This window comes from Phyllobates terribilis, unplaced genomic scaffold, assembly GCF_046119375.1.
Source record: "Phyllobates terribilis strain yellow unplaced genomic scaffold, ASM4611937v1 Scaffold_4__5_contigs__length_816908805, whole genome shotgun sequence".
Taxonomy (NCBI): domain Eukaryota; kingdom Metazoa; phylum Chordata; class Amphibia; order Anura; family Dendrobatidae; genus Phyllobates; species Phyllobates terribilis.
In genome coordinates this window covers 262,238,571-262,260,387 of record NW_027362764.1, presented here as the reverse complement: position 1 = coordinate 262,260,387, position 21,817 = coordinate 262,238,571, and the positions used below count along the sequence as shown (strand labels likewise).

General features: G+C 47.0%; 1 protein-coding gene across 2 annotated transcripts in view; it reads left to right on the top strand.

Annotated features, from left to right (window-relative positions):
• Positions 1 to 18,450, top strand: part of TBX20 (T-box transcription factor 20) — a 44,215-nt gene extending 25,765 nt beyond the window's left edge. For both annotated transcript variants that reach the window (XM_073678229.1, XM_073678228.1), the window contains 2 exons: positions 14,260 to 14,372; positions 14,488 to 18,450. In XM_073678229.1, coding sequence (XP_073534330.1) covers positions 14,260 to 14,372; positions 14,488 to 14,828 — 454 coding nt within the window. In that variant the 3' untranslated portion in view covers positions 14,829 to 18,450. The remainder of the gene's footprint in view (positions 1 to 14,259; positions 14,373 to 14,487) is intronic.
• The last annotated feature ends 3,367 nt before the right edge of the window (positions 18,451 to 21,817 follow it).

Sequence of the window (21,817 nt, the reverse complement as noted above, 5' to 3'; positions counted from 1 at the left end):
ACATACACTGTGTGTCTGCACCCGACCATCTACATATACTATTAACATATATACAAGTTAGAATAATGCAACAAAATCTATAAACATACACACTGATATACACACACATGTACAAGACACACAGTTATACACATATGTACATGGCACACACATCACACACTTGTATATGGCCCACACACGTTCACAGCACACACGCTGCACGACAAATGCTCAGCAGATACACACATTACACACAGCATATGTATGCAGGACAACAAACATTCATATAAACACATACAAATCTCTAATAGACAACACACACTGCCCACACCTCACATGCACACACCTCCTATGCACACACCTCATATACACACACTGCACACACCTCCTATGCACACACTGCACACACCTCAAATACACACACTGCACACACCTCCTATGCACACACTGCACACACCTCAAATACACACACTGCACACACCTCACATACACACACTGCACATGCACACACCTCACATGCACACACCTCCTATGCACACACCTCATATACACACACTGCACACACCTCCTATGCACACACTGCACATGCACACACCTTCTATGCACAAACTGCACACACCTCACATGCACACACCTCCTATGCACACACCTCACATGCACACACCTCATATACACACACTGCACACACCTCCTATGCACACACGTCACATGCACACACTGCACACCTCACATGCACACACCTCATATACACACACTGCACACACCTCCTATGCACACACCTCACATGCACACACCTCACATGCACACTGCACACACCTCACATGCGCACACCTCCTATGCACACACTGCACACACCTCCTATGCACACACCTCCTATGCACACACCTCTGCACACACCTCACATGCACACACCGCACACCCCTCACATGCAAACACCTCACATGCACACACTACACACACCTCACATGCACACACATCACATGCACACACGTCACATGCACACACGTCACACACCTCACATGCACACACTGCACATGCACACACGTCACATGCACACACCTCACCTGCACACACCGCACAAACCTCATATGCACACACTGCACACACGTCACATGCACAAACTGCACACCTCACATGCACACACTGCACATGCACACACGTCACATGCACACACCTCACCTGCACACACCGCACAAACCTCATATGCACACACTGCACACACCTCACATGCACAAACTGCACACACGTCACATGCACACACCTCACATGCACACACTGCACACACCTCATATGCACACACTGCACACACGTCACATGCACACACCTCACATGCACACACCTCACATGCACAAACTGCACACACCTCATATGCACACACGTCACATGCACACTGCACACACCTCACATGCACACACTGCACACACCTCATATGCACACACGTCACATGCACACACGTCACATGCACAAACTGCACACACGTCACATGCACACACCTCACATGCACACACTACACACACCTCACATGCACACACCTCACATGCACACACTGCACACACCTCACATGCACAAACTGCACACACGTCACATGCACACACCTCACATGCACACACTGCACACACCTCACATGCACACACTGCACACACCTCACATGCACAAACTGCACACACGTCACATGCACACACCTCACGTGCACACACCTCACATGCACAAACTGCACACACATCACATGCACACACCTCACATACACACACTGCTTTATGCTGGAGGGAATGAAGATGTTCTACAATATGAGCTGCAGCAGCGCTGTCCCAGCAGACACCTCCCTGCCCTCTCCTCTGCTGGGAACTGGAAGGAGCAGAAGGAGGCTGGCAGGAGCAAGCGGCTGACAGGAGCAGCGGAGGAGGCTGGCAGGAGCATGCGGAGGAGGCTGGCAGGAGTAGGCAGAGGAGGTGAGGCGGAGGAGGCTGGCAGGAGTAGGCAGAGGAGGTGAGGCGGAGGAGGCTGGCAGGAGCAGGAGGAGGCTGGCAGGAGCAAGGGGAGGCTGGCAGGAGCAGAAGGGGGCTGGCAGGAGCAGAAGGGGGCTGGCAGGAGTAGGAGGAGGCTGGCAGGAGGAGGCTGGCAGGAGCAGGAGGAGGCTGGCAGGAGCAGAAGGGGGCTGGTAGGAGCAGGAGGAGGCTGGCAGGAGCAGGAGGAGGCTGGCAGGAGCAGAAGGGGGCTGGCAGGAGCAGGAGGAGGCTGGCAGGAGCAAGGGGAGGCTGGCAGGAGGAGGCTGGCAGGAGCAGCACAGCACACAAATGGACACAGGAGAACTTATTTGGCAGATCAGCTCAGTAGGTGCCGGTCTCTGGCTCCCCCTCCCCCTCAGGCTCTGTGCAGGAGGACAGGAGCACTGGACAGTGAGCGCTTCTATCACTGATGGGACAGGTTCAGTGGCCGATGCTTCTGTCTCAGCAAAGGTCCTGAAGCTCTTCAGACTGCAAGGCCTGCAGTGACATCATGGTCACATGATCGTGATGTCAGTACAGGTCCTCAACCAGTCTCTACATCGTAATGCTATTATCAGCGAAACTCCTGCTGTAGCCGCTGGTGGCCCCCAAGGGAGTGGGGGTCCTAGGCAGATGCCTAGTCTGCCCCCCCCCTCCCTAACGCCAGCCTTGGCTGTGACATCATTTTAATGCTGCTGTCAGAGAATGATAGCAGTATCTAAATGGTTAAAAGCCTCAGCTGGAACTCAGCTCTGGCCATGGCTGTTGGAGACAGATGCCGGCTTCTTTATATAGCAGGCATCAGCCATGTTTGGAGGGAGCTCAGCTCCCGAGCCCCCTCTACATGGCCACACCACCCAGGCCGCACAGTCACATCCATATGCCCGAAGGGGTTAAAAGGAATATTTTAAGGTGGGTAGCGCTATTAGTCCATTGCCCTCCACTCTCTTTGTATGCTGAAGTAATAATGCAAGATGTGATGAAAGCCGGCCGGTGGGTGCAGCTCTCTGGCGCCCCCTTACCTCTCAGGTCAGTCAAGGTACTGCACCTAGAGAAAGTAGTGCCAGGTAGCTGCAACCAGCGCAGGGAACACGGTAGTGTGTTATCCCTTCAACGTCACTAAACCGTAACGTCACTACACAGCACAACTCGCTAGCGCCCTCTTAGCCTCAGGTCAGTCAAGGAACTGCACCTAGGATAAGCGGTCGCCAGGGAGACTGTCCTGTAACCTACTGGGTATCGGGGCCCTCTGTAGTGAGGGCGGTATATATATCTTCCTTGGCCGCGCCAGGAATATATATATCTGAACCTCCGACCGTCACTACCAGCCTTCCCCAATCCCCAGTTGGTATGCTGCCACCAGTCCCTATTTTAGATATACGCCCAGTCCGTGAATGGGCCTATATCGGGTCAGGAACCAACCCTGGGTAGCGTTTTTGGCTTGAGCCGAGCTCACACGGACGTGCGTTCGTTATGCAGAATAAAAGGCAGGCCCACAATTACTTGAGGTAATTGATTATAATAATACACTAGATACACGATATACAACTAAATATACACAAGTATAAGGTCAGGCTAAACTATACAACAATGGAATACAACACACAGAATCACCACAGCATATCAGTTACCGGTTTCTTGATTTTCTTGTGACGCAGGGAGAGGATTCTGCGGTCGCAGGCACGGTTCTTTGTTACAGGCTGAGGCCTACCACCGCATGGTCAAACTGCTCCTCCCCTTGGTGGCCTCAGCTGGTGCTCAGATGTTCAGCACACCACTCTTGGGTCAAAAACTGACTTGTCTCTTGTCTGTCCTGCTATCTTACCTGCCCCGTCCCGCCCACTGCTGGTGAGGTCAGCTGGCTCAGTCTCCACCCTCAGGTCTAACTTCGATCAGAAGCCCAAATTCTATGGAACCCAATAACTTCTTCTGGGATGGTCTCATGATACCCCCAGGGGTTCCCATGGATTCGGGCCGCCGTAACCGACCTTTTGATATCAATTATGATACCATACGGTCCTCAGGAATGGCTCCGCGCTATATCTTGGCTTCCAGAGCACGTACAAACGTCTACCGCGGAGGCTTGTGTGCGCAATGGCTCCGGGACGCCGTGATATTTTTTTATTGGCCCATCCCACGCAACATGCGTGTACTATTCATGTTTCTATATCTTATGCCTCCATGCTTGTGACAGACAAAGAAACTAGTCCTATGGGACAAATGGTCAGGTACAGATAGACGAAGCACCCCCCCCCTGCTGGCTGTGTTTCCTCTCGAAGTCTTTGAAGCTCCTAGCATTCAAGTGTTAAGTAGGCTTCTTATCTTACAGGAGCCTGGATGGGGGGAAACTATCTAGTTGACGTTTTAACAGAAGGTCCCAAGGGTGGGGGCTGCTGAAGTGTGGCCATCCCTGGATATGATTTATCATTACCAAGATGGCGGCTACAGGTTCATCACACCTCCCCCTATACGAGGGCGCGAGGGGGTAGCACATTCCTGTGTTCCCCCGTGCGTCCTTCTGCACCCTCCCCTTGCCGGGATAACCCGTCAGCGTTACCGTGGTCACGGCCTCTTCTGTGGCGAATGGAGAAGTGGTACTGCTGGAGAGCGAGGCTCCAGCGTAGCAACCTGCCATTCGACCCAGAGACCGTGTGTAACCAGCTGAGGGGGTTGTGGTCCGTCTCCACGGTGAAATGGCTCCCGTACAAGTAGGGCTGCAGACGCTGCAGGGCCCATACAATTGCCAGGCATTCTTTTTCCACCGTGGAGTAAGCCACCTCCCGGGGCAGTAGCTTCCTGCTCAGGTACAAGACAGGATGTTCCTGGCCTGTCGTGTTGACCTGACTTAGCACAGCACCGAGGCCAAAGTCACTGGCGTCGGTCTGTACCACAAACGGCCGGTCGAAGTCGGCAGCTTGCAGTACAGGGGAGCTACTTAGGGCGGCCTTGAGTGCCCCGAAAGCTGTCTCGCAGGCGACTGTCCAGTCGACTGCGACGGGCAGCTTCTTCTTGGTGAGGTCCGTCAGGGGCTTGGCCAGGGTGCTATAGTGTGGGACGAACCTCCTATAGTACCCGGCGGTCCCCAAGAAGGACATCACCTGCTTTTTGGTCCTAGGAGTGGGCCAGGATGCGATGGCATCCACTTTCCCCGGTTCTGGCTTCAGAACCCCCCCGCCTACCCGGTGACCCAGGTAGAGGACCTCACTCATGCCCAGCTGGCACTTTTCCGGCTTGATGGTCAAGCCTGCCCGGTGGATCCGACCGAGCACCTGCCGCAGGTGCTCTAGGTGATCCTCCCAAGTGGGACTGAAGACTGCAATATCGTCCAAGTACGCAGCCGCGTACCCTTCAAGTCCCTCAAGCAGCGTATTGACCATCCGCTGAAAAGTGGCAGGGGCATTCTTCATGCCGAATGGCATCACTGTGGACTCGTACAGTCCAAAAGGGGTGATAAAGGCAGAGCGTTCCCTTGCCGCGGGGGTCAGAGGAATCTGCCAGTACCCCCGGCTCAGATCCATGATGGTCAGGTACTTAGCCCCGGCCATCCGATCGAGCAGGTCATCGATGCGTGGTATGGGGAACGCATCGGTGGCCGTTACAGCGTTGAGCCCCCGGTAGTCCACGCAGAACCGTGTAGTTCGGTCCTTCTTTGGTACGAGGACTACAGGCGAGGCCCACGCGCTGCTGGATGCCTGGATCACCCCCAGCTTCAGCATCTCGTCTATCTCTTGGCGCATGTTTCCCTGCACCTCGAAAGAGACCCGATATGCTGAACGCCGGATCGGCGGGTGATCGCCAGTGTCCACGTCGTGGACAGCCATCTCAGTCCTTCCGGGCAGGCTGCTGAACAGCCCCCGGAAGGGGTGCAGGGTGGTCCCCAGCTGGGACCGTTGGTCCTCCGTGAGCTGGTGGCCAACCCCCACATCCTCGATGGACCCACCCGCCTTGGCTTGGGTGAGCAGATCCAGGAGGGTTTCTACCTCTCCTTCCTCGGGAAGGTTGCACACTGGGTGGGCAGTCGCTTCCCGCTCATGATGAGCCTTCATCATGTTCACGTGGAAGGCCTTCCTCCTTCCACGGGCGTGATCCAGGGTGACCAGATAGGTGACGGCATTGAGTTTCTGGTGCACGAAGTAGGGACCTTCCCAGGCTGCCTGAAGCTTGTTCTGTGGTACGGGGACCAGTACCCACACCTTTTGACCCACCTGGTAGGTCCTCTCACAAGCATTCTGGTCGTACCACCGCTTCTGGTCGGCCTGGGCCTGGGCCATATTGTCCTGCACCAGCTTTGCCAAGGCCATCATCCTGTCCCGGTGGCGCACGACATACTCGATGACCGACACCTCGGGGGTGGCCAAATCCCCTTCCCATGCTTCCTTCACCAGAGCCAGGGGGCCCCGTACCCGTCGCCCGTACAGGAGCTCAAAGGGGGAGAACCCCGTTGAGGCCTGCGGAACCTCCCGGTAAGCAAATAGGAGGTGTGGGAGGTGACGCTCCCAGTCTCTCCCGTGGGAGTCGACCAACATCTTAAGCATCTGCTTTAAGGTGCCATTGAACCGCTCACACAGGCCATTAGTCTGTGGGTGATACGGGCTGGCCACCAGATGTTGCACCTGCATTTGCTTACAGAGGGACTCCATCAGCCGCGACATGAACTGGGTCCCTCGGTCGGTGAGCATTTCTTGGGGGAAACCCACTCTGGAGAAGATCTCCAGTAAGGCGGTAGCCACCTTGTCGGCCCGAATGGACGACAAAGCTACCGCTTCCGGGTACCGGGTGGCATAGTCCACTACCGTGAGTATGAAGCATTTCCCGGAGTGGCTGGGAGTGGACAGAGGTCCAATAAGATCCACAGCGACCCTCGAGAAAGGCTCTTCGATGATTGGCAGAGTTACCAGTGGGGCTTTGGGGCGCGGCCCCGCCTTCCCCACCCTCTGACAGGTGTCACACGAACGGCAGTAGGCACCCACCGCGGCTCCCATCCCAGGCCAGTAGAAATGCTGAGCTATCCTGGCCTTGGTTTTAGCGATCCCTAGGTGTCCGGCCATCGGAATCTCGTGTGCGATCCGCAACAATTCCGCCCTGAACGGATAGGGTACCACTAACTGTCGGTCCCTGGGCCACGCCTCCGGTGAACCCTGCTGGACCGTTACCCGGTACAGCCGTCCCTGGTCCCAGACCACACGCTCGCAGTCTGACTCCATGGGAGGCTGTGCCGCCTGTTCCTTGAGAGCTTTCAGGCTGTCGTCTGCTTCCAACGCAGCCTGAAATTCCTGACTTGATGTGGCCAGAATCGACGAAACTGCCACATCCTCTGTCAGCCCCTCCGGGCATGTCACCTGGCCGCTGTCTGACCCGGCAGACACTTGGTCAGAAGTGGGGAAGCCGTCGGACCTCTGCAAGGCTCCTTGGGCTCCGGCGCTCCCACTCCTGGTGACAGCGGCTATGACCGCTGTGACCGTGGGTAGTGCCTGCTTCCCCTCTGTTTCTGACCAAGCCGCCCGATCAGGCAGGCTTCCTAGGCCTTTGGACATCTCGGATGTGGGGAACTCCTGCCCTGGGGTCTTACCTGGCGGCTCCTCTCTTGGGACACCCCCACCTCCCATGGCCTGTTCCTCCCCCTGCAGTGGGCCTATACTCAGCAGCCTGGATACCCCTGGGAGCCCTACACTGCCGGTAGCTGCCCCCCTCTCCATCCCTGAGCTTCCCTCTACAGAATCCTGCCCGCCCCCTCCCTCACCGGAGGACAAGAGGTCACGGCACGCCGGCTGAGCACCTCTGCGGGCATCCCCACACTCCCCACCTGCTTTCACTAACCCTGTTTGTGTTGTGTCTGTGCAGGTGTTACCCTCAGGTTTCACTCCCTCCTCCTCAGCAGGACACACACTACATACAACATGGTTGGCATTAGCAGCAGACAAATCAATACACTCTTGGGGGGCCGAACTTGGGGGTTCAGAGGGTACATACTGCGATACTAGACGCCCCAAGTCGGTCCCTAATAAAACATTTGCGGGAATATTTGGCGTTACTCCCACCTCCCGCATCCCCCTTCCGGCACCCCAGTCCAAATACACCATGGCAACGGGAAGTGCCGGCTCCACGCCTCCAACCCCGGAGACGGAAAGAGTCTTTCCTGGTACCAAGTCCTGGGGGGACACCACCTCAGGCCGTACCAGTGTTCGTTCAGCGCCCGTGTCCCGCAGTCCCATGACCGCAGAACGGCCTATGGTGACGGGTTGGATGTTGTCCAGGGACCTACCACCACCCCCTCCCACACACAAAACATTGGGCGCTCTCTGGGACTGGGATGGGGTCTTTTGGCGCTGGGGACACTCAGCCCTAAAGTGTCCTGGTTTGTTGCATAGATGACAACGTCTTACGTCTGGTCCTTGCCTGGAGAGGGCAACAGGGGGATACACCCCTTGTGTTCTAGGGGCCGGGGAAACAGGGGCATGACTGGGCTTACCCCCTCTCCAGGTGCTGCTGGCAGACCTCTTCAGCTCAGGCGCCCTGTTATTGGCATACTCGTCTGCCAGGGCGGCTGTAGCAGAAGCCCCTGTTGGTTTTCGGTCACGGAGGAACTGTCGGAGGTCCTCTGGGCAGTTCCACAAGAACTGCTCCGTGACGAACAGTTCCTGGACCTCCTGGCGGGTAGTAAGCGCTAGACCCGAGGTCCAGTGCTCTGCGGCTCTCAACAGCGCCCGCATATGATCGGTCCAGGTGTCCTTGGGGCCACGCAGCAGGCTCCGGAACTTCTGGCGGTACGACTCGGGAGTGAGGTTGTACTGCCGGATCAGGGCCCGCTTGATGCAGTCGTAGTTCTGTACCTCCCCGGCAGGTAAGTCCCCCAAGGCATCCAGGGACTTACCCCTCAAACGGGGGGTCAGGTATCTGGCCCACTGATCCCGGGCCAGATGGTGCTGAAGACAGGTCCGTTCAAATGCCACCAGAAAGGAGTCCAGGTCCCCATCCTTCTCCAGTAGAGGGAAGTCCTCAGCTCGGACTTTGGACGACTTGGTCTCCTGATGGGTTGGTTGCTCTAGCGGAAGCCCCCGCTGGGCCAGGTCCAGTTGGTGCTGGCGCTCCGCAGCTCGCTCTGCACGCTCCGCAGCCTCCCGGCGCTCTGCAGCTTCACGCTCCGCAGCCTCCCGGCGCTCTGCAGCTTCGCGCTCCTCCTCCGCTGCCTTCTCTGATGCTGCCAGGAGGGTTTTGTAGACGGCATCGCCATGAGACTGGAGACTTGCCATAGCCGCTTGTAAAAGGGCTTGTGATCTGGACAGGCTGGGCTGGGTAGGTGGTGGGCAGCCCACTGCGGGACCGTATACTGGGGACTGGCTCCCTGAGGTGCCCGGGCTGGACTCCTCCTCGCCATGAGTAACAATGTCCTCCCCTCCTGCCACACGGACCGTAGCATTAGCCTCCTGCAGGGTCTTGCTCCTGGTGCCGTCTGCCATCTTGGTAACCGACACCGCTGCAACCCTGAGTTTGCACACACCTTGTTATACTTTTAGCCTGACCGTCTAACGTTGGGCTGACCTTAAGACTCCAGCAGTGGAAGTTACCACTGGCAGTCTTTAGTGCCTGGGAGTAGGGGTCCCACAACACTATTATTCTGCAATCCCACCGCTCTGCCACCAATGTGATGAAAGCCGGCCGGTGGGTGCAGCTCTCTGGCGCCCCCTTACCTCTCAGGTCAGTCAAGGTACTGCACCTAGAGAAAGTAGTGCCAGGTAGCTGCAACCAGCGCAGGGAACACGGTAGTGTGTTATCCCTTCAACGTCACTAAACCGTAACGTCACTACACAGCACAACTCGCTAGCGCCCTCTTAGCCTCAGGTCAGTCAAGGAACTGCACCTAGGATAAGCGGTCGCCAGGGAGACTGTCCTGTAACCTACTGGGTATCGGGGCCCTCTGTAGTGAGGGCGGTATATATATCTTCCTTGGCCGCGCCAGGAATATATATATCTGAACCTCCGACCGTCACTACCAGCCTTCCCCAATCCCCAGTTGGTATGCTGCCACCAGTCCCTATTTTAGATATACGCCCAGTCCGTGAATGGGCCTATATCGGGTCAGGAACCAACCCTGGGTAGCGTTTTGGCTTGAGCCGAGCTCACACGGACGTGCGTTCGTTATGCAGAATAAAAGGCAGGCCCACAATTACTTGAGGTAATTGATTATAATAATACACTAGATACACGATATACAACTAAATATACACAGGTATAAGGTCAGGCTAAACTATACAACAATGGAATACAACACACAGAATCACCACAGCATATCAGTTACCGGTTTCTTGATTTTCTTGTGACGCAGGGAGAGGATTCTGCGGTCGCAGGCACGGTTCTTTGTTACAGGCTGAGGCCTACCACCGCATGGTCAAACTGCTCCTCCCCTTGGTGGCCTCAGCTGGTGCTCAGATGTTCAGCACACCACTCTTGGGTCAAAAACTGACTTGTCTCTTGTCTGTCCTGCTATCTTACCTGCCCCGTCCCGCCCACTGCTGGTGAGGTCAGCTGGCTCAGTCTCCACCCTCAGGTCTAACTTCGATCAGAAGCCCAAATTCTATGGAACCCAATAACTTCTTCTGGGATGGTCTCATGATACCCCCAGGGGTTCCCATGGATTCGGGCCGCCGTAACCGACCTTTTGATATCAATTATGATACCATACGGTCCTCAGGAATGGCTCCGCGCTATATCTTGGCTTCCAGAGCACGTACAAACGTCTACCGCGGAGGCTTGTGTGCGCAATGGCTCCGGGACGCCGTGATATTTTTTTATTGGCCCATCCCACGCAACATGCGTGTACTATTCATGTTTCTATATCTTATGCCTCCATGCTTGTGACAGACAAAGAAACTAGTCCTATGGGACAAATGGTCAGGTACAGATAGACGAAGCACCCCCCCCTGCTGGCTGTGTTTCCTCTCGAAGTCTTTGAAGCTCCTAGCATTCAAGTGTTAAGTAGGCTTCTTATCTTACAGGAGCCTGGATGGGGGGAAACTATCTAGTTGACGTTTTAACAGAAGGTCCCAAGGGTGGGGGCTGCTGAAGTGTGGCCATCCCTGGATATGATTTATCATTACCAAGATGGCGGCTACAGGTTCATCACACAAGGGCTATATTTTTTGCCTATGCGTTCGACCAGTGTCATTTCTTTTTTTGTTAAAAAGGACCCTTGGTAAACCTAAAATTTTATTTTTGAGTTAACCTTACAGTAAATGGTTAAAGCGTATCAGTCACTTTAATTTTTATTCAATAATAATGTAGATTATGCGATTTTAATAATCGCCGACAACCATTAAAACAACAGTTAGAATTTAATTCCCCTACAGTCCAGTGCAGGGAATATAAAGCATTGTCCACTTCTATATAGGCTCGCCATATAATCCATAGACAAGGCAATTTCTCCAGGCACTCTTGGTAGACCATCTCCACACAGGCTCATAATTTTTAATATGGTATTTGAAAATGGGCTATACCATTTTGCTACAAATTCTGCCATTTCTTACCTATAAGTGATCGTGAGAAAACTTGATTAATGAAACCAAAGTGGTTTCTACCCTGTTGTCTCAGAATGAATATGAGATCGGTTTAGCAATACTGTATGGGCACTTTAGTTGTGAAATAATTATGATTGCATTGGAATAATTGGGCAAAATAAATATATATATAATTATATGAGTTAAGAAAACTGAAAAAAGTTTAACTAATTATGAGCCTTTAAAAGCAGGGTTGGATAATGGTAATTAGTCTCCATTAGAACATCTGTACTTGTCCAAAAATTTCTTGATTCTCCCATATGTTTGTTAAAATGGTTGGAGATTTCTGGATACAAATCCAAGGATTCAGGAAGGAAGAAGCATTGACTGACAGTGGCAATCATACACAAACATAAAGAAATAAAACAAATAGTAAAAAACAAGTCTGATCTTGATAATTGTAAGTAGACACACTCCCTCCTTTTACTGTAAAGAGAAACTTTACAATTACAACAAGAAGTGGATCATTAATCAAGAGACCAAAATTCTAAAATCCTAACAATTATACAGTTTTAGACATTTAATCACTCCAAAGTGCTCTACCCTTACAATCTCACACCTACTTGGCCTCTTAGTGCCCTCTAGTGGGAAAGCAATGATTACTACATTGCATGTGCACGGTATTTGCTATGTAGTTTGAGGAGTGAAGTGGACTCCTCCACACAAAAAGCCCAAACTGCAGATATCTACAGTGGGGAAAAAAGTATTTAGTCAGCCACCAATTGTGCAAGTTCTCCCACTTAAAAAGATGAGAGAGGCCTGTGATTGACATCATAGGCAGACCTCAACTATGAGAGACAAAATGAGAAAACAAATCCTGAAAATCACATTGTCTAATTTGGAAAGAATTTTTTTTCAAATTTTGGTGGAAAATAAGTATTTGGTCACCTACAAAAGTTCATCTCACTACTTTGTTATATATCCTTTGTTGGCAATGACAGAGGTCAAACATTTTCTGCAATTCTTCACTAGGTTGGCACACACTCTTGCTGGTATGTTGGCCCATTCCTCCATGCAGATCTCCTCTAGAGCAGTGATGTTTTGGGACTGTCGCTGGGCAACACGGACTTTCAACTCCCTCAAAGGTTTTCTATAGGATTTAAATCTGTAGACTGGCTAGGCCACTCCAGGACCTTGAAATGCTTCAAGGAGGTTTGCACTCAAAATCTCATGATACATGGCCCTATTTATTCTTTCATGTATACGGATTAGTTGTCCTGGTCCCTTGGCAGAGAAACAGCCCCAAAGCGTGATGTTGCCACCCCCCATGCTTCACAGTAGGTATGGTGTTCTTTGGATGCAACTCAGCATTCCTTCTCCTCCTAACACGACAAGCTGTGTTTCTACCAAATAGTTCTACTTTGGTTTCATCTGACCATATGACATTCTACCAATACTCTTCTGGCTCATCCAAATTCTCTCTAGCAAACTTAATAAGGGCCCAGACATGTAATGGCTTAAGCAGGGGAATGTGTCTGGCATTGCAGGATCTGAGTCCCTGACGGCGTCGTTTGTTACTGATAGTAGCCTGTGTAACGTTCGTCCCAGCTCTTTGCAGGTCATTCACTAGGTCCCCCCGTGTGGTTCTGGGATTTTTGCTCACCGTTCTTGAGATCATTTTGACCCCACAGGGTGAGATCGTGTGGAGCCCCAGATCGAGGGAGACTATCAGTGGTCTTGTATGTCTTCCATTTTCTAATTATTGATCCCACAGTTGATTTCTTCATACCAAGCTGCTTGCCTATTGCAGATTCAGTCTTCCCAGCCTGGTGCAGGGCTACAATTTTGTTTCTGGTGTCCTTCGACAGCTCTTTGGTCTTCACCATAGTGGAGTTTGGAGTGTGACTGTTTGAGTTTGCAGACAGGTGTCTTTTATACTGATAACAAGTTCAAACAGGTGCCAGTACTACAGGTACTGAGTGGAGGACAGAGGAGCCTCTTAAAGAAGAAGTTACAGGTTTGTGAGAGCCAGAAATCTTGCTTGTTTGTAGGTGACCAAATACTTATTTTTCACCAAAATTTGAAAAAAATTTCTTTCCAAATCAGACAATGTGATTTTCAGGATTTGTTTTCTCATGTTGTCTCTCCTAGTTGAGGTCTACCTATGATGTCAATTACAGGCCTCTCTCATCTTTTTAAGGGGGAGAACTTGCACAATTGGTGGCTGACTAAATACTTTTTTTCCCCACTGTATACATATATTTAAAGGGTATTCTGGTCCAAATCGATAATCTGCAGTCACTCTGTGTGACTGCAGACTTATGAATCCCCCCCAGCGCATGCAGTGTGGGCTGCAGGGATTCGCTAGTTTCTGAGCCAGAATCGGAGGGTATGTATGAGTTATACATACTCCTTGCCAGAGCCCGTCTAGTGGGCATGGCCTCTCTCCATACACTTGTATTGAGCGAGGCTGCTCCCCGACTAGTGACATGGCCGTCCATAGGGCATAACTGACTAGAGGGCACGGCCTCGCTTCATACAGGTATATGGAGCAAGGCTACGCCCACTGGACGGGCTGTGTCTTGCAGTATGTATAATGCATATGTACCCTCCGGTCCCGGCTCAGAAACCGGCAAATCCCGCAGAACTGGGGGGATTCATAAGTCTGCAGTCACACAGAGTGACTGCAGACTTATCGATTTGTACCGGACAACCTCTTTAATGACCACTTATGTCCCCATTAGATTGTACACTATTGCTTTTCTGCTGTATTTGTAAACTGAGACATTTTTTTTACTATACAGGGAAAGTGTAGAAAATCTTATACAGAAACATTCATATGCAAGGTCTCCAATCAGGACGTATGGAGGAGATGAGGATGTTTTGGGTGAAGATGGACAAGTGGTACAGAGCAGAGGTAAGATAAGAGACAGACAGTGATAACAAGAAGATTTTATGGTAACTTATGCCAAATTCATGTATATTAGATTTTAATTTTAATGCATTCTTATAAGCATATTTGTGTTCCACAGGATCAGCTTTTACGACATCTGACAACTTGTCTCTCACCTCCTGGGTATCCTCCACAACAGGATTCTCTGGTTTTCAGCACCCACAAACACTGACGGCGCTGGGCACAAGCACTGCTTCTCTGGCTACTCCAATCCCCCACCCAATCCAAGGATCCCTGCCTCCCTACAGCCGGTTAAGCATGCCTCTTACACCTACAGCTCTTGCGACTACCATGCAAGGAAGTGGGCCTACGTTCCCTTCCTTCCATATGCCCAGGTATCACCATTACTTTCAGCAGGGGCCTTATGCTGCCATCCAAGGACTGCGACACTCCTCTGCTGTGATGACCCCATTTGTATGACTGAGCTGATTTTCAGAAGAAACCTATACTATACATATATAGATATATGTGCCTGGAGCAGTTAAGAGTTAACAGGGTCACATGCATCACATGCAAATGTATTGAACTGGTCTTGGTCCACGGATGAGAAAAGCACTGAACCTCCTCATATAACTGGACTCCAGCCAAGCATGTTCTCAAACTATGGAGAAAAACATTCAGCAAATCTTACCTACCCTACCAAACCTTTTTCAGAGAAGATTTTACCAATGACTACAGTGACATGTGACAACGTAAAATGCCACTCTCTAGAAAATGAACAGATGGAAGTTGTTTTGTCACTGTCAGTAATTTCTTACTAGATATTTACCTAGATTTGTGTCCATTGCTGCTTTACTATTTCAACTGGAGCGGATGAAGAAGGCTTTAAATACAGGATTGTACATATCGAGCGTTTCCTGTATATAATGCAATAATTCTCAATATTTTGTCCATTCTTTGCAGTCTAGATGCAAAGTGGTTAGTGTGAGATGTAGTGCATGTCTAAATACCCTGCGGTCGTAACGTGAGCATCGTATGGACCAGCACAACACAACTCCACTTTATACACAGGACATACGTCTTCTGGGACTTTCATCTCATGAGACGTTCTCTGGCACAAGGAGCTTGAGAAGACCAATCTCCAAGGCCACCACTTGCACTCGAGTGCCAGTGTTTAGCAATAACAAGGATTGATGTCATTTATCATTCTTATATTTAAAAACAATATTCATCAGAATCAGTTTTATGGGCACAACTATCACTTTCTGTTTGATGAAACTTGATGGAAAACTTGACAACAACCCTCAATATACAGTTTCTGTGGTGGTAAAGTTACATTTCTAACCTCTGAAACTACCCATATTAATATCAATAGAAGAACATTTGAATAAGATATTTATATTGGTTTTTCAGAATTTAGTGTTTTGGGATTTTCAGAAACCACTGCTTTGTCAAGCAAATTGTTAGCGTTGTGTTTATTTGATATATTTTCTAACTGTTAAAGTATATTTTATTTATTTATTGACTTATTTCCAAAGCCTGCAGTAGCCACTTCATTCCAGGTATTATTAAAACTTTTAGGAAAAACATGTAAAAGATAAACCTGTAATTTTAATATATGATATACAAGCAGACTTACAACCCTTTGACTGTCTGAACTGGGTGAAGTCAATGCTGTTCTAATTTAAAGGGGTCCTAAAGCTTTGTACGTCAGGGGGTCAGGTGAGGAGCATATGCGTTTGAGAAATGCTGATTTTCACAGATTTCCAGATAACTTATTTAATAAATTGTCTTCTTTGGAGAATTCATTTTAGAATATTCTGATTCAGTCCAGAAGGCTTTTCAAAATGGAACACTTTATTAGTGGATAGCAATTCTTTATAGGACATTGATATATTACAAGGAAATCTAAAATAATGCTCCAATATATGTAACTGACCTAATATCAGGGTCATGTACCTGATGTACCTGACCCCAAAAACAGCTTCCGAGCAATCAGAAAGTGGTGTATTTTTAAATGAGGCAATCATAACATAAGGTCATCAATTCACATATTCTTTCAGACCAATAATTACTCATATATTGAAGAAAACCATTAATTACCATGAATACCATGAATTTTTGCTTTATTGTCAAGTAATTGTGAATTCGCTTTTCTCATGTTACAACCTACAGAATGTCCTATTTGATTGCAAATTAAGTCATGAAAGTCACTCCTTATGGTTCTTTATAGTTATTTTGTTAATTCTTAGCACCTTTCATAAAATATCTGTTAGAATGTAGGCAGGGGAAAGCGAAAACTGCCTATTAATTGGTTTTCCCATGAACAAAGTACATTTTAATTAATAGATCTTGGAATAAAAATAATTCCCACAATTGGATGTGTTAAATAATGTTCCTGTGCTGAGATAATCTTATATATGTGCCCCTACTATATATACTGTGTAATGGCTGTGTCTCAACATGCAGGAATGTGGTCTTTTAACACTTTGTTCATAGGAAAACCCCTTTAAGGAGAATGAACACAGTAATCACATGTCATAGGCTTTCAAATCCATGAAAATGTGATAAGATATAAAACCATATTTATTTCCATCGCCAATTAGGGTAAACTTAGATTTTCCACTAATGTATTTATTCAAGATGAGCTGTACCTAGAGGCAGCAGCCCAGGCAATCTATTATGGATCATAGGTGAAATAATAGATAATTATTAATTAAAATAAGTGATATTTTCAGGATCTAACAAACCTTCTAAAAGGGTCCATTCCCGCCAGAGAATGGAAGTCGAATAAACAATGTACTGAAAACACTGTAAAGGGCCATTAAATATATAACACTAATTATTTTACACAAGTGGTCTTCTATTAAAGACTGATTATAATTTAAAACCTAAAATGGCGAATTATCCTGTTTTCTATCTCAAATAACAAAGCAGTAACTAAGAAGCCAAAACAATCCTATTTAATGAGTTGGCAATATATATTATCTGGGATCACATTGCTGTCTACATATCAGATGAAGGTAGCTAAATAGATCTACTCTCTGACAACATCTAATATTACAGTTTCTAAGACATCAGTGGGAATCAACGGTAGAAACCTCAATTTTCATTTGGATTTCAGATTTATAGTCTATTCTCATGTCCAATGGTCCAAAATTATTGATATTTTATTTTAGATATTCATATCTGTGAAACACCAAAAATGTTGCATATATTTTATTGAAGATAATGTGTTGCTTGCTTACATACTTTTCTTATGCATTTATTAAATTCTTGTAGGTTTCATGGTCCTTTAACCACTACTAACTATATCTTCTTTTAATTCACAACAGTTTTTGAAAAAAAGCAAACACCTTGAATGTAAGCACAGGCTTTAATAGTAACTATACCTTTTAATTTAATTATTGATCAGCCTTTATAAAGTTATGAATCTTTGTATATTCCAATACCTTATTTTGCTTCTTTCTATCTTTAACACTATTCCCTGAGTCTGAGCATGGCACGGCAGAGGGGAGCAGAAAACCTCACACAGGCGCACAAATTTTGCTAGACCTGCAAATCAAATCAGCTACTGAGACGGCATGAACTAGGAAGACAAGCCATCACTTTCAGCATAGTGTTAAAGATAGAAAGAAGACAAAGTATTGGAATATAATATAAATATTCATAACTTTACAAAGGCTGATCAATAGTTAAATAAAAAAAAATGACTCTTTAATCATGTAAACTTCTAATTTTCAAAGAGCTGATAAGTAGCTGATAATGTAACAACCAGGAAAAAAATCTTTTTAAAACTGGATTTTTGTTCAAAGCTTCACTGATCTGTTCTGTATTGTGTCATTTTGTTATTTTTGCATTACACAAAACCTCTGAACATTTAATCTGTACAAATGTATTTTATGGCAGAAAACTACAATTGATATTGTCACCTTTCTGACCAGTGGCACCTGATGGAAGTTTCTTTTTAAGTGCAATATATTTATTTCTGCTGGAAATGTCATGTAATATTTGAATGTTTAAAGTGAAATGCTTCGCAAAAAGTTGCTTAAATTCTATATATAAATCTAAAAATATATAACATGAGAACATTGTATATTATGGCAGGTGTGTGATTATTCAATAAAGTATTTGTGTGTGAGTGTTTTACTAAATGTTTGTGTCATCTACTCAACAATGGAAAATATTACATGTAAATTAGTGACATCATATAAAATGGATGTAAAAAGGATAAAAATATTGGACCTTAATGCTGAGGAACAAGCAACACATTCGAATGTTTCCCACCTTGAGTAACAACGTTAGTATTTAGTTCTGTATAGAGGACACTAGTTTCCGATCACAATAAGCACAATTCCTAATCAAAGTATAGTTTGCATTAAAGGGGTATTCCCATCTCCAAAATCCTATCCCAATATGTAGTAGGTATAATAATAATATTAGCAAATACCTCCGATTAGAAATGTAGTATAGTTTTTCTGATTCGCTAGGTCTCTTTCCTCATGTGCAGGGCATTGTAGGAACTTAGGTATCCATGGTTACGACCACTGATATTGACAGTTAGCTAGTGGTCGTAACCATGGATACCTAAGGTCCTGTAATGAATGCACATGAGGAAGGAGACATGGCAAATCAGAAAAACTATACTACATTTCTAATTTGAGGTATTTGCTAATATTATTATTACACCTACTACATTTTGGGATAGGATCTTAAAGATGGGAATACCCCTTTAAATTGCAAAGCCATCTGTCATACATATTTCATAATAAAGGTTACCACTCCATTACTTGCCTACGGAACTGACACAGGTAGCCAAGTGCTCTACTTGGCTATCTATCAGTCCGATAGACAATATATGGAACTGTAGCCCTGTATGGATAAAATACAACTCAGCAGAATGAAATTGCTTAAAGTTTATCTATCATTGAAATAAACTTTTTATATATTACAGGGTCTGTATATTTCTATGTATTATAGTGATAGACAGACCCATAGACTTACTATTGAGCTCATATACTGCTCTGGGCAGGCAGCTATATGGGAGTTGTGCACTACATAATGGTGTTTTGACTGAACGGCAGCACTATACAGCCACAGAATTATACTAAGACCACCTTCGAATTCTGTTGAGTCATGTGCCAGATCCATCTATGATTTTGTTATGGTTTCCATAATTTTGACAAAAAGAATGGACTGAATGGAAAATTCAAGTGACTATTGGGAGGGGAATGGGGAAACACTAGTGCTGTGAAATTTAGGAGAATGAGTAGACATTACTGTAATTGCTGTTTAGTGGGAACATAATTTCTTCAGTCCATAAGCTTTTGGATGTGGAAAATTACAAGTGCAGCAATACTTACCCTCTCCTGCCCCAGTGGAAACTATGCTGCTACTCCTCATTATTAAAAGCCATACTGGAGACATCACAACTACAGAGCGTGACCACTGCAACCAGCCAACGAGCTCAGGGGTTTGTGCCATCTACATTCATCAAATGCACAAACATCCTGTGCTGTAGGTTGCTAACATGTGACCTTTAAAATGTAATATATTTTAAGGTATACACAATGGCAATAGGAGGATCTAGTGGAGCAACAAGAAGGAAATAGTTAAAGATCCTGGGGTAATATGTTTTGTTAAATGATTCACTTTCTTTTTTCTCTCTCGGGGTGTATGGGGTTAGTATTTGTGGGTGGTTATTCACTGGTGTTCTTTTTTGTTACATTGTAATTAATTGAAAATTAAAATCTATCTATCCATATATAAAAAAAGAAAATTCAAGCAGTACTTGCAACCAAATTGTAAAAATCAGGGTGCCCGTCCTCAAGGTATATATCAAACCTTCCATATATATAAAAAAAAACAATGAAAACAGCACTTCTTGTAGAAAAAGGTGATTTATTAGCTCAAAAAAGAGCTCTAGCGATGTTTTGGCTCTAGTGTGAGCCTTTTTCAAGCAGTGAATATGTGAACATACAGAGTATTTAAAGGTACATCCAATTACAAGTGATTAATACAAAATTCATAATAATAAAGTACATAAGCACTGAGCCAAAATAGTACAATTCATACAGTACATAAATATACATATCATTATGATGCAGCTAAACTGCCATGTGAAAACTGTGTCTATAACAGGTACAGTACATACCTAATACATTAGAATAACTCAATTGATAATAAACACCAGGTGTATAAGATTAGGCTGCTGCTCCCGATGCTGCTGCTGTTGCTCCCGGTGCAGCTGTTGCTCCCGATGCTGCAGCTGTTGCATGTGCTGCTGGTGTTGGCTTTGAACCAGGTGCTTGATCAGCTCCTCCATTTTGTCTGACCACTGTTCCATGCTCACTGCCACCTTCACCCAGGACGTGCAGTCTGTCCACAGCCATCACACTTGCTTCCTGGGGATCTTGCCCACACTTCTAAACACCAACTGTGGTAGCTTTGCTCACTTGGTTGCACATAGAGGTACACAGGAACACTGTCTCTTTAAATCTTCTGCTGAGTTTATTAAGAGTACTGGCACAGTCCTTTTTGCTACAGGTAACCGCCCGCTTCAGGAACAAATAACCCAAGGTTTAGCTTTCCTTCACATGACAAACCAGCTAAGAGCTTTCACCTTCAGACCCTCCCCACACCAAATGCTCTAAAGGTTGTGATTTTATCCTCTGACCTCCTCCCTCTCTACAGGTGTTCAATCACCCTAGCACTCAAGATGGCTGATTAACCCGCCTCAGGAGGGCGTTAAACTAGAAGAAGAGGGGATGGGAAGAAAAACGCCGGACACGAACATGCAACCAGAGAACATACTAATGAAAGATATGAAGTGCGACAAAGAAGGTCCAAGACAAGATACTTGGAAGGGAGGTAAGAAAATTTCTAATACAATTCACAGGGAGAAGATTGGAACAAAATAAAATCGTGTAAACTGCGTGCTAGCAAATGCCAGGAGCCTGACAAACAAGATGGATGAACTGGAAGCAGAAATATCTACAGGTAACTATGACATAGTGGGAATAACCGAGACATGGTTAGATGAAAGCTATGACTGGGCAGTTAACTTACAGGGTTACAGTCTGTTTAGAAGGGATCGAAGAAGTCGGAAAGGGGGTGGAGTCTGTCTATATGTAAAGACGAGTCTAAAGCCTACAATACGGGAGGATGTATGGGAGGGAAATGAGGAGGTCGAGTCCTTATGACTGGGATAGTATCTTTAGTAATAGGAGCACGGATAGAAAATGGGAAATTTTCAAAACAGTCCTACATAGTCACTGTAGAAGGTACATACCTTATGGGAATAAAAGGGCTAGGAATAGGAGGAAGCCAATGTGGCTAAATAAGGAAGTCAAGAGGGCAATGAAAAACAAAAAAAGGGCTTTCGGTAAGCTTAAACAAGAAGGCCGCGAGGAAGCGCTAATATCTTATAGGGAAAAAAACAAAATCTGTAAGAAACAAATAAGAATAGC